Here is an 18,059-nt window from a genome sequence, read left to right as displayed (position 1 = left end):
TTCCCTAAGTGCACATCCTTCTCACTTTACCTTCCCCGCCTACATGCTATCCTATCACACTTGCCCTCCTGCACGCATTCCTATTGTGTCCTTCACTTCCTTGCACCAGACCTATTGCCCACAACCCCATTTTTGTAACTTCATCTGTTAATCACTGACCTTTCAATGTTATACGGAGTACTCTTGCCCTATATATAGCTCCTAGCCATCCTGTGAAGAAAAACACAAACTAGTGGGATAGTGCATAGAAGTCTAACGTATTTAATGCAAAAACAGCCAGCAAGCATTCAAAATAGGCAAGGCAATTACCTGACCAACTACCCAGAGCTTCACAATCTATCACTTGGAGCATAAAATGCAAAAATACATACATTTTGGTACAACATTTATACACTATTTCTTAATGGAAGTGAATGGAAGCTAGAACACGTGAAAATCGAAACCTACCAACAGGCACTAATAAGCAAGTGTGACTCTTTCCGTGGAAGAATATAAGAAGACCTTGAAAGAAGAGATACACGTAATGCCAGCAAGAGTAGACTCTACTGCTTTCTGAAATCCCCGCTTCGATGTACCGACTTCAGAACAAGGCTTACTAGAACGGTTCAGCTAAAATGTGAATTATACAACATGAAATGACAAAACAGGAACTCATGCATGTGTACAATAATACTAAGGCTTTACTGGGCTTCAAACGGGTACCAAAATGAAATCACGAGTTATTAATACAAATCTGTCATCTAATGTTAAGGCACACATGTGGAGGTGCATTTTCACAGTACATAAGCAATCACTAAAGCATATAGGTAAATACATTGTTATGTTCTTTATCCTAACCGCTGTAAATCACTGCCTCCCGGTGCAACTCAATAAACCTTCTGCTGCATCTTTCTGCATCCTGCACACATTCTCTGCCGTCAGATCAACCAGAACAATTGCCAGGACTGTCACCAGAGCACTGGTTAATCAATTCCCAAATACCTGGAATCTCCACAATCTCGTTCTTTTACCCACTTCTTCCTCTCTGGCAAAAAGGATCCACAATTTCTCCTGTTCTTTCTGGGAATACCCAAATTTCTTTTCATTGCCACAACCACGTATCACGCTTTATAACAAACATCAGATCATTAACCAAGAATAAGATCTACAGCTACAACCTCATACCGGATAACAATCTTGACCTCCTCTTCATCATTTAGGAAGCAGTTAAGCACCAATCCTTCAGGAGGCCATCTCTGAGGGTTACCTAACCACATTTAGGAATAACTTGAACATGAATAAATGAGGCGGTCTAGCTACTACTTTCTACATCTAGTATTACAGTTTTCTCAGCATCCCCCTGTGACTACCTACTTGCTTACTGTTCACTCCCTTCAACATTCTCTCCTTCATTACTCAATATTTACCCAACCAACTCCATACAATTCAGTCAGACATGATGCCTTCTTGGATTGCTGGATTCAAACTCTTATATTGCGATTGACAATCCCTCCCTACGTAGCTTTGGAGATCTCAACACCCGCTTTGGGAAGCCAAACTCTTCTTAAGTAATCTCTAAGCGCTTAACTCAAGCTAGGTGATCTCTGTTCCTATACACTCTGCTAGTCACACTCTAAATACAGTATTGAAGAATCCTTGTCGAAGTGGCAGGTCACCACATCTTCAAGATAAGTCTCAACCTTCAGATATTCCCTCACTCCAGTTGCTCCCAACACAAGAATACATCTAGACGAGAGAAATGTGATTTTGATTAATTTCAGTCTTAACTTTGTGCTACTATGCCCAAGAACTCACTGATTGCTGTAACAGGATTGTTTCAAAATTAGCCTTTCAGCATTCAATTCTGGAGGTATAAGGATCTTAGGTTACAATGCAGGACCATCTCTCTTGCTGAGATTACTGTTTCTGAAAATCAAGTCCTGCATCCGTGGAGTACACTCTAAATGCAATGAACATAAATAAAATGAACTTAAGGTTAGATCTGCTCAGTGGTCCCTGACTGCTTAAATGTAGAAGCACCGGAGGAAATGATTAGTGATGTGGTAATATGTACTCCACACTACTACATGTATCCTCCAGCAGCCCTCTCCTGTCCCCCCTCAAAATGAGAGCATAGCCAAATGGTCTAAGAGGAATGGAGTTCACTAGAGAGTAAAAAATAAAAAGAGCTCATCATATCAGGACCTTTCACCTGACTACTGAATAGTTGGCAATAATCTACATTTTACATAACCTTGCTTACTTTACCTCACTGACAAATAAGCCAACATTTATGAACAATCATTAATTGGATGTAGCAGGAATTTCCCACCAAGTCCGTCTCTGGGACAAGGGGGGGGGGGGGGGGGGGAGCTTGCCAAATCAGAAACCGTTGTCTTTCATAGAAGGCACTGAACAGATTGACCTGAGGATGCCAGTAGAGGATATTTTCTTTCTTCTTGCTACCATGAGTTCACAAGGTTTTTTGGTTAGAATTATATCTGGTGTAGCCCAGACTGAAGGCAGCAAAGAAGTTGTATATTATTTGAGTCTTGTTGTACAATGAGCTTAAGAAGGGCTTGAAGGCTGTAGATGCACATGAAAACTCACAACAGAATGGGGTCTGCTTCCAATGTTACTGTTGGAGAGATCTGGATTACCATGGTGGAGAGGAACATCAAATGCAGAGGAAGGATTCAAGTCAGTTTAGAAGTCAGTTCAGATGTAGGTTCAAGTCCAGTAAGTAACAAGGAAGTCTGATGGACTATTGAGTTTCACGTTACAGCTAGGCCAAAGAAAATAAAAGAGGAGATGGATTCGCTGTCTGTAGAGGTAATTTAGGACTAATGATTATACAGACACTGTACCACTGGAGCACAGGAATCCTGCCTGGAAGACATTGAGCAGGTGGGGTGATACAATGAATTGCCGGACCTCCTAAGTAATAATTAGCTTGACTCAAATGAGATGCTGCAGATTGTTAGAGGTTTTGGGAGTCCAATAGTTGGAAGGAGGGACGTTTTCAGATTAGATACAAGTAGCGAATATGTACTAATGATGTGAGAGAGTCAGAGTTGTAAGGCTGGCAATGGTACTTGAGAGACCCACAATGTGCTGTTAGCCAGTAAAGACAAATACTTCTACTTCAGAGGCAACAGGACTAAGTCTTCCTAAGGTCAGGATACAGGTGCATCTCATCTTTTATACCCAGATGCCTAATACCAATTTTTGATTTTCATATTGGCAACATCTAGTTACAACTGTACCACCAATCAAATATCTATAACCGTGATATTGTTTTGTTTGAAAGTTATAAACCTGCTCCAAATAAGCTGTCATATACAAGAATAGAATTACAAAAGCTACAACAATGGAAGCTACACTTAATTTAGGTTGGTTAAAAGAACGGATCTGTAACTTAGAATACAGTTATACCAACGTGCCTCAACTGAGGAGAGATGTCAACCCCATCATCTCATGGACTAAAAAGAAAGTTTGCAACTTGGAATCATCCAATGCCGAGACAGAAGCCAACATGTTCTATTAAAGAAAGATGTGTTTAATATGAACAGAAAGATTTTCAATGCATCATCCTCAAACACTATTAAAATTACATTCTACGAAGAAGTATCGCTAAGACACATCTCCCTGATCAAACAGCATTTAAAGTTATTATCCCATTTCACCCTTCCCTCACTTTGCAAAGATAACAGTGAGAGTTGTAACACAGCACTTGCAGGGCTTTGTTGATCACTACCACTGCACTGATTATTAGAATACCTTCTGTCCCTGCACAAGAAGATATCTCTGCTGGATAATGTTCTTGCTACCACAGAAGAGTAAAGTCATTGACAACATGGGTTTCGAGCTGCTGTTTTGAAACCAAGCCCTGTATTTGATACACGCATTTATGGTCAGGAAGAAACAATGTAGCAAACTGGGTAATGTCTTCTCCTGGTAGTTTGGAATTAAATGTAAGATCCCTGCAGGGCTCTTCTCTGTCAAGTTTGTTACTCAATATTTTCTTAAGAGCTTTATTTCACTTAATCAGGTCAAAATATACAGCAGTTATACTCATAAGGCCAGTGACATGCAGGAGTATGTGCGTTGGTGGTGTGGAGATGATTTTTCATTGATAACTTAGGGGTTAGAGGAGACTGTGGCTTTGATAGGCTAATGCTACACTACGGGGAAAAAGGGTGTCATCCACCATCTTTTTGGTGATCATCCTTTTTTTCTCAAACAGGCACCTAATCTGGGAAAGTATTTGTGTGCAAACAATTCAATGCTGATATAGGAGTAGTGGTTCAGGTCTCTATGACCTGCTTAAACACACACTCACTGGCATAGACGGAATCTTGCTGAAGGGTTAGAGGGCGCCCATATTAATAGTAAACTAGAAAAAAACAAAGCTTTGTTTAGGGGCTGCTAATATATCAAGTGGTTGTGCTCCAGTTTGTGCACAAGTTCCTACTCATTTGGTTTTCAAGGCCAAACAATAGGACATCGTCTTTAAAGCCATTATTTAACTGTATTGCCTCACAGTCATCAAGAGTGTTACTTTCAATCTGAGTTAAGATTCAAATATATTTACAGCCTAGCTGTCAAGTAATCACATACTTCGAGATCTAGCAAATATGGTCTTCTTCAAATCAACAGTCCAACTTTTTAGAGGCAACAGATTTTGTAAACATGCTGGACAGTGTAACTCACTCGCAAAGACTGATTCGAAACATCCACTTCTGCAGAAAAGCTGTAAAAACTTTCCAAATTGAGGCTGAATTACTGAGTATGATCTTCCTTCTTTAATGCTTCACCCTGTTCTCTTCAGTGGACAGCTTTTTTTCAATTATTAATTTGTCTCAAAATCAACAACAAAATTTCCAGAGAACCATTCATATAAAATAAAGACAATGGTAATAGGGCATTCTGTGTTCGCTACCTGTTTACTCTGGCATAGCGTTCTGAACAAACTCATGTCGAAATCACACAGAACCAAAAGTCTTATTTTCTCTCAACTGATAATTTTGATGAATTCGGAGCTATAACAATTCCTAACTGCATGCCACAAATGGGAAGGAAGTACAATGTGGTGCCAAGAGATAGTACGTCCCTCAGCAAGCACTTCATGAGGGTTAGCCCTCACCCACGTCAACATTCCTGATATACAAGAAGGGCTCAGAATCTGATGCACAAGGGGAGCATCCAAAGTACACAACATACTTACATGCACAGAAGACATACACATGTCTTCATATTAACCATCAAAAAATTAAAACAGGAAACATGAAAATGGGAAAGCTAATTTAGGGCATGTCTATAACGTCAAGACCAGTTGACCAGACACCAATATTCTATGAATGCAGAGAAATCAGAGGATTATTACATGGCTTCTACATTTTTATTTAGGTACATTTTAACAAATGATTTTTCCTCAGGGATTTGCCACTCAATTTCTTACCCTTGTTGAGCTTTCTGGAAGAGTTCCCTTAGAACAGACTGCCGGAACTGGTCAGGTAAACTGTTTGTTTGATTGTCTTCAAGGAAAATCTTGACTATTGGCTGAAAAAATGGTACACCGCACTGCATCAGTTACTTGAAAAATATTCTCAATTTAAAACTATATTGTAACACTGTCAATGTTGTATATATGCCAAGCTGTTTGAGTCTAACTCGCCATTACTACTGCTCAATTCATGATCCTAAAGATATTTTGAATACAATTTGCAATAAAGCTGTTCTGATTCAAAGAACCAACATTTCGAGATGACACAAAATAAATTGCACCCTGTTCACTCTATTTACATTTTTTCAGATTGGAAAACAAGTAAAAGCAGGTAGCTGGAATCACATCTCTCCGAGATCAGTACTCACTGCTGACATCAGATTTGACTTACAGATCACAAGTTTAAATGTGAGCTGGAGCCCTTCACCCTTCTGAGGGTCTGGTGGCTTAGTGGACTAATGCGTCCACTGAAGGGGTCAGTGTTTGACCTCACTGTCACAGGTTTACATCCTGGTGGGTCCATTCAGCCTTTTATCCTTCTGAGGTCGATTAAACGACTACCATTGAATTGGGTGGCAATAAACATCTGTTATCCAGTGCCAAGTTACCCTTCTGAAAGAACGGGCGCTTTACAAATACAAATGTTATGTTTTATGTTATTACTAACTTCTATTAGGTGAGTAATAATTGCACCTGTTATTTATACTGTTCAAATCACCAAAACTACTAGTCTACATTTCTCATTAGTTGTGCATGTAAACAGTGTTTCAAATTATCACTTCAAAATGAAGTATAGCAAGAAACAATAGATGTTTCTAAAAGTGGAAACTGTAGCTAGTATTCTTTCCACCCAAGACAGATGGGGTCTGTGAAATAACATTCAATGATCTACTAGCAATTCATTGTACTCCAAAATTCAATCAGACTAACTGCTGGACTGACTAGTCGATGAAGTAACATACAAATTACTAACCCAAGGGATCTCTCTAACTTACAGGATATCATGCATGGTTCAAAAGTAAAAAAGAAAGGGACAACACAGGAAATATATCAAACAAACTGTGCTCTCATGTTTCTTACTTGGCAGTTTCCAGATCTCAGGCAGTTATGGATTACACTATAGAGTGATCCTTGAGACGATGGCATATCAGAAGAGAGAGCAAGAACACCACACGCTTGACAATAACCAGCTAGCCTCTTCTCATCAATCGTGCAATGGACCGATACTGAACCAATCTACAAAAATGAAGGCAATTGTTATAGAGCAGAGGCAGAAAATGACAAAAGTAACTGAAAAACAAATTTCTCCAGTGTGGATATCTGTCTCACAATCGGGACCTTTAAATACCCCAGGACTCAACCATTTTCAAATATTTTGTAAGTGCTTCACAACCCCACAATGGAGAGAGAAGTTGTAGGAAAGTGAGTACACAGAATTTGCAACACTTTTTCTGAAGGTATGCTCAAGTGAACAAAATAAGTACTTTCAGCCAAGGTAAAGAAGATCCCTTGATTAGATACTGAAGTAGAAAAAGAAAGACTTTGTAAGCAGTGACGCAAAAGTCAATTGAGGGGAGAGCAAGTCTGAATGGTCTCCTTACTGGCCCCAAAGCGCACAAAAAGGTGAAAACAAGTGCAAAAATTATGACAACAAAGGTCAAAATAGAGAGGCTTCAATTATGCATTTATGTTTGTAATTATAAATTGGTATAGTATAAAAAACAAAAAGCCTTGGGCATCCAAAGGCTCAGCAACAGTGTCATATCATAATGACTGTTACCTAGAACATAAGAGTTTTCTTTTCTTTCTTGAATGGCAATAACTTGGTGTAAAGTTGAAAACAGGTAGGGCAATTCAATATTTTAATGGCTCGAGAGAGAAAAGATCTCCATTCTGACATAGCTTATTCGATCAAGGGCAGCTAATTAGAGTTTATCCCCATGACCTAAGCTCACTGTCTAGTCGGTACATTTGTTACATTTTCTTAGTGTACTAGCACTTTACCAATGCAGATTTATGCATTAAGGGTAGGTATTTAAACTCAACCCTCATCTCAAAGGGCAACCTGAATCTTTCCATCAAGCCTGGAGTAATGTGTTTCCTCCTTGGGAGGTCATTTACACCCCTCAAAGCTATATTATCAATTGCTTGAAGTAACCGTCTTTCTTTGATAGTAGTCACCAAAAGTGCTTTAAAATAATCTATTTTGGCTTCAATCGTTATTCTTGAGATGTGGCCATCTCTTACAATTCTAAAACAGAAGTGGCTTGTCTCAGAAAGTTGATATGCTATTAAGCCACAGAAAGTTACACTGAAATGACTACTCAAACATTATCAAGTCAAAGTAGATCCCTAAAGTTTCCATTTTTGTCCCTCAATACAACTGTTGAAGTGCTCTCTACAGAACGAGGATACTTTTTTTTACCCCATTTTATAGTTACATCAGTCTCATAATAAAAAGTCCATCATATGCTCAATGAGATTTGGCCAGTTCAGATCCATCCATTACTTAATGTTCACTACATTTCAAACAGAATCTTGAATTTTTTAATGGTCTTTAGTCAAGTGAACAACTACCTGGGTGTCGTCAAATCAGTTATGAAAGATAATCTTTAATTTTAGTAATGATATGATCTCTGGGCTACACCAACTTCTCTACAAGAAGGAATTTGAAGAAGGAATTTGCCTACATTACACAGACCATCGCCCTCCAATCACTGAGAAGTCATACCCCCCCTTCCTTGTTGTGTCAGGCAGTGACACAAAAATAATAGTGTGGCAAAGCTTATCAAAAGCAGCTAAGAAATCTAATATATGAAAAGAGTAGAGTCATCCTTGTATTTGAAGAACAGGGCAGTCTTTGCACCTTGATTATCCCTAAAACCAGACTAATGAGTCCCCAAAACACTGTTCATCTCTAGGTAATGTTGAAGGTAAAGGGGATGCTGTAAATCAGCCTGTCATTTTTGTTGGGCTCTGTACTATCCAGTATTGTTGTTATACTAATGAGGGATATCGAGGCTACCTTTTGTTCTACAGGATGTTCTAGCTCAAGACAAATTCATAAATCCGTTAAGAAAAAGGTTTATTCTAAAGTGTGAGTCTATGAATTGTCTGTAGGTCATAGTTGTAAGGATATTTAATATGTTTCCGGTAGAATTGCTAATTTCTTTAATTCCATTAGTAAAACTAATTTTTATTTCCATCATTTTTATTCAATATTGCCTTAGCTGCTCTATCATAGTTAAAGAGTGATGTTTTGCCATGAGGTTTCTGGTCCTCATTTTCATTCATTTTAATCCCGGCTTTGACTGCCTCTTGTTAGGGGTATTTGTGTTTACAAATGCATTCGTAGTACTATTATATTTAGGAAGCATGTCTTCCATTGAGCCTTTCAGCAGAAAGAGAAAAGAAAATCCTTCTATGTTCTACTCTTAACTTTTTTAAGTTTCTATTGATTCCCTAGTTTCACATTGTACTTTTTTCACAATATTCTCTATAGAGATGTAAATCACCTTTGTAGTATGTTCAATGGGAACTTTGAACCTTTCTACATCTGTGTGAATGGGCAGGATCCAATCGGAAGTTGCTCATTTACTGTGAGAAAACTTTAAGCTCAAAGACTGTGTTCGAAGGTGGTCCAGACGTTATCTGATCCACCATCAGCATTGAACAAAAGGAGGAATTCTCCCATAACTGAGTTGGAGGAGGAGATAGAGCTGCATGGCTTCCACATGTTCTTGTGATTTTGCTGTAGTCAGTTATGCAGCATTGTAGAAGAGGGGAGTGCTCAGTAATAGGGCACATCTATTTTTTCTCATGAAAATGTGTTTATTCAGCTTTCAAGACAACACAAAACAAATTAGTGCAGCATAGCATCATTAGGTACTTTCACATTATGGATGTGGTTGGCGCAGAATCAGAAGCTTCGCAAATGAGGGCAAAGAAATAAGAGGGACAGACCATTACCAGGCATCCACATACTGACAGGCGCTACAGGAGGAAATAATGCGTAAGGCTAGTCTATTTGTGATTCTGAAGTGGACCCACCAGCAGTAGACAAAGCAGGAGTGTGTGGGTGTGGGAGATTTAACGGCTTAACTAGTTCAGTCCGAGCATCAGCTATCGCAGCAGAGGTCCTGCCACCCCCCTCGGGTGCGGCTGAATCAGACTCATCTCTCAGGGCTGCATCATGTTCACCCAACGTATCTAGAATGTTCCCCCATTCCTCAAGGTCTCTTTCTATGTTACACGTGCGAACGCTTCGGAGCCAGGACTCCTCCGCTGCCGCCCATTCCAGGAAGCCAGCCCTCCCTTTAGACAGAGTTAGCAAGGTAGGGCTGGCCCAGTGTATGGTTATGCGCTGTCGTGCCAGTACTAAGCCCAGTTGAGCAAATGTGGATTATTTTTTTCCCCCCTTCTTGGGAAGAGGCAACAGCCCCAGTAGGCAGTGCCGGGTCGTAAGTTCTACAGTCACCTTTGTCACCCTGTGTTGTACCTCACCCTAAAATGTCTGTAACTGCGCACAGTCCCACTACATATCCAAAATCTGATGGGATCGCACCACACCTAGCACAACCGGCAGGATGCGTCAGATAAGCCGTGTGCAAGCGCCGTGGCATCAAGTATGCTCTATACAGGAAGTAAAATTGCACCAACCTAAATCTGGCATTGCTGGCTACTTCTCACACCTCTGTTCCATTCCCAGTCCATAAGCGGGTTCTCCAACTCTCTATCCCAGGTGGCACGCTTCAGTGCAATATTCGTCTGCCTGTCGTTTTCTAGTGTTGCATTTAGCCGGGAGGTAATACCCTTAAATGAGCCAGGATCTAGAATCACCTGTAGGACTTGCGACTGCTCTGGTTCCTCAGGAAATTTTTTCCAGATCTCTTGGGCTGTGCGAAATATGCTTGCATATTGCAAAAACTGTCCCCGGTATATGCCACAGTACGTTCCAACTTCCTCCATGGACATAAAGTTGCCAGTTAGGAATAGATCTCCCATACTCTGGCAAACCCCCTCCAGCCACTTAGTAACATCCATAAAATCCTGAACATGCAAGAAGGGGTACAGCCATCAGATCGGTAGGAGCCTGGCATAGCGTGCCCACTTTAGAACCTTCGTGATAGGGTCTTCCCATGCTTGGGCCACCTGAGTAACAATATTCGGGGTATCCACCGGGAGACTACTACCGCTCAAAAGCAGCTTGGGGAGCTTAGGAGTCACAGAGGATCCAGTGGGCAATTCCTTCTCCCAGTTAGGTCTGTCATCGCACCACATTGCAGCGTATGGTAATAGAACCGCTAGATAATGTAGTTGGAGATCCGGGAGACCAAGTCCAACCCGGCGGAGATCCAATTTCATGATCTCCAGGCAGCTCCTGCTAGTCTTACCCGCCCAGACCAGATTCACCAACAGCATATCGATCTGCTGAAACAGCATGGATGGCAGCAAACAAAACAAATTTTGCATTGCTTACAGCCAGCGGGGGTAACAAGACCATAATGCTTTAAGCCACCCTACCTATCGCCGACAAAGGCAGTGTAACCCAGAACCGCACAGAGCCTGTAAGGCCTTCCATTACTCTACCAATGTTCAGCTCGTATTAGAGGCGGCGGTCATGAGTTATCTGCAGACCAGGATAGCAGAAACTCTGGGTTTCCCAATACAAGCTCACAGCTGGGAGATCAGATTCATCCAGTGCTGCCAGGCGGTACAGTACCGTCTTGTGGCGATTAACGCGGAGCCCCAACACCTCGCCGAAGTTCGCCATCAGTCACAGGAGAAGAGGAACAGAGCACTCCGGATCCCTCAAATAAGTCAACGTATCATCAGCATATGTGGACATGATGTGTGTCTTGTCTCTCACCCATATGCCCCAATCTCGCATCGGATCCCTGAGATACGTCGCCAGGGGCTCCATAGCGAGGGCACACAGGAGCAGCGACAATGGGCAGTCCTGTCGGTATCCCTCTCAATGCAAAAGTTGTCGGACACCTCAGTACCCACGTACAGTCTCGCACTATGCCCCTTATACAGGAGTTGCAACGACTCTAGGAACTCTTCACCGAGTCCCATCTGCCAGAGGACTGGTGTTCTTAAGTCAGTGCCCTGGGTTTCACGCATTACATGAGACAGTTGTCTCAAGTTCATATGGGTACCTCTTCTCAGCATAAAGCCACATTGATTATCCGGAACTAGATGTATAATCCCCCAGGTCAACTATAGTGCCAGAACTTGGCAAGCAGTTTCACATCAACATTAGGCATAAAGACCTACAAGATCCAGGGTCAGCGGGGTCTTTGACTGGTTTGGGGAGCATTACTGTAAGGCCGTCCCGCATATGAGCTGGGAGTGTGCCAGCTTTACGTGCCTCGAAGAAAGTCTCGGGGAGCAAGGTGGCGGAGTTTGCCTGGAACTATTCAACCATCTGGTCCTCGACATTTACCCCGGCCATGTCCCGAAAGGCTTTGCCCAATTCCTCCAGTGTTATGACCCCTACGAGCCCCTCTGCCTGAGCCTCCATCAACCGGGAAATGGTCACTTGAGCTAGAAAACCCTTGACTCCAGGGGCTTTCACATGTGCCGGAGCAGCATACACCCCAACGAGGTGGGCGCATAATAATTGGGTAATCACTACCTGACCCATGATTACCAAACCATCAGGTCTACGGAGGGTGAAAATAAGCGGTGGGGGCGTTCACGTTTAAGCAGCCAGGCCAATCTATCACCTTCTCTGTGAAGACGCTGTCTGTACTCTTTCCGAACATGACAGCCTAGTCTGTCCCAGATGGCCGCCATTTTCCTGTTCGCCTACGCTAAAGACGCACCGCCCACTTCATGTCCCAGTGCTTGCCTCAACTCCTGCTCCAATTTCCTTCTGATGCCATGTCTTGCGAAGGTTTACACTTCGGACAACCACCTTAAGTATTCCAATTTGTAGTAAAGAAGCCTTGGAGAGTTTCCTTCATATCCATGTTATATTCTGGGTCTCTTAACACATCAGGTCGAAAACTCCACAAGGGGACATGGGACCTGTGACCCCATCACTTCACACTCCAATAGTAAGGGGGCGTGGTTGGACAGAAACTGTACCGGGTAGCTTACCTTCACGATATTAAAGATGGCCTCATTCGTAAGGAGAAAACAGTCCAACCGACTATGAGTGGGGGAATAACAAGAATATTCTTTTACTGTGGGGTGGAGCTTCCTCCATACGTCAGAAAATTGAAGTCTATTCATTGTTTCACGCAACCCTAGGTCTAGGTGACCATCGAAAACACAATTAAATCAACCGCCCAAATGATATGCAGTCCAGCGTAGGGTAGTAACTCAGTTTCTAGAGCTCTGAAGAACTCTTCATCGTCAGTGTTAGGTGTACATACATTAAGCATGCAAAGTTCCCGTCCGTCCAGTATACCATGTACCAGTACATACTGCCCAGCCATGTCAGCAACCATCCCTCGCATTTGGAATCGGCTACCCGGGGCCATCCATATGGACACCCCTCTGGCACAGGAGGAATAAGTGAAGGAATCTAGTTGCCCCGCATTTTTTATGGGGTTTCTGGGCTTCGGCCTCCAAGAGGTGTATCTCCTGGAGGAACGCAAAGCGCACTCCTGGCCTCCTAAGGTAAGTGTGGGTTCTATATCATTTGACAATCAATTCAGCCCCTGCACATTCTATGTCAGCATGCGCACTACGTCAGCCATTTCAAAAAGTAACACCAGCCATGTCCATCACTCACTAAGTGTCTTCCCATGCATTTTAAGTAACCCACCCAACCAATCTAGCAACCTCAGTAGAACTTCAGTGTGGGCTTGAAGTCAGTATTGGACGTTGAACGTAAGCTATTGCTAAGGAGTAAGAAAGGTTAGGCGAAAAGCCCAGTGAGTCTTGTTTGCTGCTCCATCCTGTGTGCCATGTGATCCACACTGCACTGCGCGCACACACCACGGGAAGGGGGAAAAGAGCAGGGAAAAATAGGGGGGGGTTAGAGCAAGAGGAAGCAGCAAGAACAAAAGACAAAAAAACAAAGGTTAGGTTAAGATAGGGCACATCTTAGGTATGACTAGCAGACTTCCAGAAATGTGATGCATATGCCATATTCAGATTGCAGATAATGGGCAGCGTACAGTCCAATGTTAGGTTGGCTGTAGCAGAACATGAAGACTTTTCTCTCTACAACTGTGCGCTACGAGGTAACCGCCCTTCCAATAAAAGTGAAGAACTCATTTAGAATTCAAGCAAATAGTGTCAGGAGACAAGATTGTAAGAAGTAAACACTTGTTTCAAGATCCGAAGCCTACTGAGATTTTAAAGTGTAAAGAAATGCAGCTTTCCAGGAAAAGCACAAGGAGTCCAGATACTCTGGCCACAGCTTAGGGTCTAGGGAGGCACCAGATCCAGGACAAGGGGAACGTTTTATTTTTCCATACATGGATACTCTAATCAGTTCATGGGAAGGGGAGACCAGGTATGAGTTTGAAAGTAGGTAAACATATGTACCCGTCTAGAAGATAGCTGCATAGACATAGTGCCATTCAGTACAAAGCACTAACTCAAGTAAAAGTTAGGACTCTCTAGCTTGTGCCATCCAGTTTGACTGTTCACAATGAGCTATATATTAAAAGAAGGATTACGGTTACATATTAATACTGCTCCCTTCTCTTCCGAGATGATCCAGCATTCAGGTTGCATTTTAATATAAAATGAAATTATCACAATAGGATTGATGCATTTTTTGTGGTGCTCTGATTGTTGATGTAACTAATTACTTTTAAAAATACTGCTAATATGGATGCAACTGAAAAATAATGCAATAATCAAAGTTAAACATGACATCATAACTGACCATTGTACTGTGGGTGGGCAAATGACAGGGTTTCTCATACATACATTTTAAAAATCAAGTAACACTACTCTTTCCTCAGTTGTAGGCCTAAGATGGACTTCAAAAGACTACTTTTTTTTATTTTTTACAGAAGTTGACAGAAAGCACTGAAGCAAAAAGCAGTATACACACATCGCTAGCAAATTTCTTCTTGCAAGGTAATATTATAAAAATAACACTAAGACTGCTAATTTTTTAATTAAAAACTGCAGCATGGTCACCCTCCTGAAAACACAGATGTCCTTGTTTTTTATTAAATAGCTTTTAAAATGACTGTTTGTTGACTTTCTAATATGTCATAGTACTAGGGAGTTTGGCAAAGCTGTGCTAAGATGGGGAGGTTAGTTACTTGAAAGCGGTTGCCCCTGTTTAATATTCTTCAGTCGTTACTTCTCTTCTTCATGAAGTCCACATAAAGTCAACAGTTTGGTTACTAATAACTGCCTTTTTAAGAAACTCAATCTGTTAAGATTTAGACATTACATTAAGAAGTATTTCAAAATACCTTTGAAACCAGCTCTTTTGTTCTGAAGATTTTTTCCCTAGCCTTTTCATAAGCAGAGGAGTCCGAGGAACCCTGCTGGAAGTACATGGTGCCCAAGTCGTAAGAAACCTGTAAAATACATATTTATGTTATAACAGATTCTCGGCTTTAACACCAAACATATGTTTTACATAGACTTTTAGAGGAAAGAAAACATACAGTGTAAATCATGACTTCATGAATAAAAACACTTAATTTACATTAATACAAGATGTACTTTCAAAAGTCTACATTGTATTTGCAAGGCAGGTCTAGTGACTCTAAGGACAAATGCATCCACTGAGTGATTTGTTTGACACTGTGGTGACAGAGAACAAATGGGGTGGGACACTTACGAAATTGATAAAAGGAGTACTATTTAGTTTGACGGCAATATGCATCAGATACCTGTCAGTAGTGCCAAGATATACCTATAAGGTGAATGCACACTCTAAATATACACCCATTGTGTTTTATTGCAGAATTATGGTCACCACAACAAGTGTAATTCCTCTAAACTCCTCATGAACAATAAAATAATTGTAATAAATATGGATTGCTGTCAGAAAGCAGTTTGAGAGTGAAAAGGCAGGGATTGCAAAGACAACAAAGGAAATGGAGAAGAACCTGCTGAGGTATTTGTGAGATCTTTGGTGGAAGAGAGGGTATGAGAGCGGACAAGGATATTGAACAGAGTTTGATGGTGGAGAGACAGAGCGATGCAGAAGTAATAATACCTACGGAAAGGCAAGCAGAACCCCACAATGACAGTTTGAGAGGTGGCCTGCAGTGCTCTCCTGTTTGTAGAGCATAAATAACCAACCGCACTGAATACAGTAAGAGGTCCTGCCACAAGGACCTTGAGTGAGAGCCAGACAACATCAGAGGCGAGCAGGGGAAACGTTGATTCTAGGTCCAGACCGGAGGTGAGGATTATGCTTTTTTCCTTCACTTTAATAACACCAGTTATAATACAGCAGCCATTTTTTTTTCTCACAACATAATTTTATTGTTGACAGCCAATACGATACACAGGTCTTACAGGGCACCCAAGGTATGTAAACAGGGTGACATATATGAAAGTCGATATTATCAGCAAAAATAGAGGATTCGTTACACAGAAGATATATTGCGAGGAAAAATAAGAACAGAAAAGAACAAGCATTTACAATGCAATGGTCTCGGCAATATTCTAGGTAGAGCTATTGGTATTGCTCATTATTTTTTGAGCATTTTTGTATCTCTAAATAAATGGCATTGTCATTTCTATTGGCATTAGTTTTTTTTTGCATATGTGATATCTATTGCATTAGCAGAGAGAGAGTGAGGTAGTGAGATAGAGAGAGAGAGTGAGGTATTGAAATAGAGAGTGAGGTAGTGAGAGAGAGTGAGGTAGATAGAGAGTGAGGTAGTGAAAGAGTGAGTTAGTGAGTGAGGTATTTTCTGACGTAGTGAGCTAGAAACAGTGAGTGATGTTGTAAGATAGAGAAAGATTGAGGTAGTGAAAGAGAGAGTGAGGTAGTGAGGGATGTTGTGAGGTATTAAGATAGAAACAGAGAGTGATGTAGTCAAGTAGTGAGATAGAGTGAGGTAGTGAAAGAGTGAGTTTAAGTGACTTAGTGTATTTGAGAGGGAGAGTGAGGTAGTGAGATAGAGAGAGTGAATTAGTGAGTTAGAAAGAGAGAGTGAATTTGCGAGGTAGTGAGAGAATGATGTAGTGAAGTTTTGAGAGAGTGTGTTGTGATATAGGGCCTCATGTAGGTAGCTAAATACCGGTCGGTATCGGCCGAAATTCGGTAAATATCCCGTTACCGACCGGTATTTAGCTATTTGAGATGTAGGAGGCATAATTTCAGGATTCGGTAAATTACCGAATCGGTAAAATACCGATTCGGTAAATACCGAATCCTGAAATCAGATGTAGGGAGCACTCTAAAGAATGAAAATTAGTATTAAGAATTCGTTATTTACCACCAAATACAGGTTGGTGATAAATAACGAATACCTTGCAAAAAGTAATATTTTGCAGATTTAAGAGTGCCATGTGGCAGACATACATGCCCTTAGGGCATGTATGTGCGCCACATGTGCACACATGCAAGATTCAGGGGTGCAACAGGGTGTCAATGTGACACCCTGCCACCCTTGAATATGCTCCCCCCATTACCGAATCGGTATTTACCGAATTGGTAATGGTGAATGGCTTCCCATTGATTCCTATGGGCCTCCAGGCCCATAGGAATCAATGGGAAGGTATGCCTCATTACCGAATCGGTAAATACCGATTCATAATTACCGAATTTTTCCGATTCGGTAAAATTTACCGAATTATTACCTACATCTTAATTACCGATTCATAAATACCGAATCGGTAAAATTCGGTATTTATGAATCGGTAAATGTGATGCTCCCTACATATGGCCCATAGTGAGGTAGTGAGAGTGAGATAGAAATAGATAGTGATGTAGTGATAGAGAGTGAGGTAGTGAGATAGAGAGAGAGTGAAGTTTCTAAGTAGTGTGTTGTAGTGAGAGATAGTTACTGTGGTAGTGATATTGTGTTGCTGTGAGAAAGAGAGAGTTGAGTAGTGAGTTAGAGAGTGAGGTAGAGAGTTAGTGAGAGAGAGTGTAGTATAGTGAGAGATAGTGAGAGAGAGAGTTAGGGAGAGAGAGTGACGTAGTGAGAGAGCCAACCCCACACACATACAGAACCACCCACACAGAGCCACACACATACAAAGTGTATCCCCCAGACATACATACAGAGCCACACCTACAGAGTCAGCCAGACACAGAGAGCTATCCACACAAATATTCAGAGCTACAGACATCCACATACAGAGCCACTGACTTACACATACAGAGCTAGCTAGAGACATAGTCACCTAACACATACCGAGCTAGCCACATAAAGATACTGAGCCATCTATACACACACACACAGAGGCACCTATGCACTTTTTGAGCTACACATACACTGAGCCACACACATGCACAGCTACACACATAGAACCACACGCACACACAGCCACACACACAGAGCCGCACATACATACACAGAGCCACATACACACCCACATACAGAACCACACACCCACATACAGAACCACACACCCACATAGAGAGCCATACACACACAGAGAGCCACACACACACACA

The 18,059-nt window shown here is 41.5% G+C and overlaps 1 protein-coding gene across 1 annotated transcript in view; it reads right to left on the bottom strand.

Moving 5' to 3' along the window:
* INTS8 (integrator complex subunit 8) overlaps positions 1–18,059 on the bottom strand; it is a 724,118-nt gene that overhangs the window by 588,110 nt on the left and 117,949 nt on the right. The window contains exons 8-10 of the mRNA XM_085605229.1: positions 14,884–14,991; positions 6,566–6,721; positions 5,441–5,541 (exon numbers count right to left, since the gene is read on the bottom strand). Of these exons, the coding sequence (XP_085461355.1) occupies positions 5,441–5,541; positions 6,566–6,721; positions 14,884–14,991 (365 nt within the window). The remainder of the gene's footprint in view (positions 1–5,440; positions 5,542–6,565; positions 6,722–14,883; positions 14,992–18,059) is intronic.

This window comes from Triturus cristatus, chromosome 5_1, assembly GCF_964204655.1.
Source record: "Triturus cristatus chromosome 5_1, aTriCri1.1, whole genome shotgun sequence".
Classification (NCBI taxonomy): Eukaryota; Metazoa; Chordata; class Amphibia; order Caudata; family Salamandridae; genus Triturus; species Triturus cristatus.
The sequence above is the reverse complement of the archived record's forward strand: the minus strand, read 5'-3'. Positions and strand labels throughout refer to the sequence as shown.